Here is a 796-nt window from a genome sequence, read left to right as displayed (position 1 = left end):
CCCCCATCCTGTGCCCATGAGTGCAACTCCCAGGGCCTGAGGGCTGATGGTGGGGATGGTCGCTGCAGGTCCCTAGACCCACCGAACGTTCCAGGCGGAGGGCCCCACCTGCGGCCCGTCCTCAGGGTTTGTCCTCTTGTCCAGCCCCTTGGGTGAAGCCCTCAGAGGAAACCCTCCAGGTTCAGCTCAGGTTTGCCCCAGCCAGTTAGACGTCCCCTTGGCCCAAAGGCCACGTCCGTTCCAAGGGGCTGAGGGTCGAGCCCAGGCTCCCCTCACCCACACTGTGCACACCCCTCACGAGCCCCCGCGGCCGCCCACAGGTAAGCCTCTCCATACCTTCATCTCCTCTTCCATCTCCGACATCTTCCGCTCCAGGGCCCGCCTCTCCTGTTCAACAGAGCAAGACACTGAGTACTGATGGACTCCAAGGCAGTCAAGAAGCCGTCCCCCCGGGCCCGCTTAGCCAGGACCTAAATGTAAAACTGATCTGCCTTCCAAATTAAACACGGTAACAGGAGCGATAGGAACGTATTTTATACTCCAGGTCAAGGCGACATTGGAGGTCATCAGTACATCTGACTTTTCCCAACCCAAGAATGTCGACCCCCAGAAAGATCCTGAGTGTGCTCGGGAGGAGTCAGCAGCTGACTGAGAAGCCCCCTCTCCTCGGTCAGAATGAGCGGACTGTCCGCTCACGTTCGGTCCTTAGCCTTCATTCCAGGGCGCTGCCGAAAGCTCCCCTTCTGTTCAGCGGGGTGGGAGGGCGCGTGTGCTGGGGCAAGCACTCTTCAGGCAG

General features: G+C 60.2%; 1 protein-coding gene across 1 annotated transcript in view; it reads right to left on the bottom strand.

Moving 5' to 3' along the window:
* The window catches only part of PPP1R12B (protein phosphatase 1, regulatory subunit 12B), a 119,716-nt gene that overhangs the window by 6,068 nt on the left and 112,852 nt on the right, over positions 1–796 (bottom strand). The window contains exon 23 of the mRNA XM_010831121.1: positions 337–387. Within this exon, the coding sequence (XP_010829423.1) occupies positions 337–387 (51 nt within the window). The remainder of the gene's footprint in view (positions 1–336; positions 388–796) is intronic.

Source organism: Bison bison, unplaced genomic scaffold (assembly GCF_000754665.1).
Source record: "Bison bison bison isolate TAMUID 2011002044 unplaced genomic scaffold, Bison_UMD1.0 scf7180017864524, whole genome shotgun sequence".
NCBI classification, from domain to species: Eukaryota; Metazoa; Chordata; class Mammalia; order Artiodactyla; family Bovidae; genus Bison; species Bison bison.
This window is presented reverse-complemented; position numbering and strand designations above follow the sequence as displayed.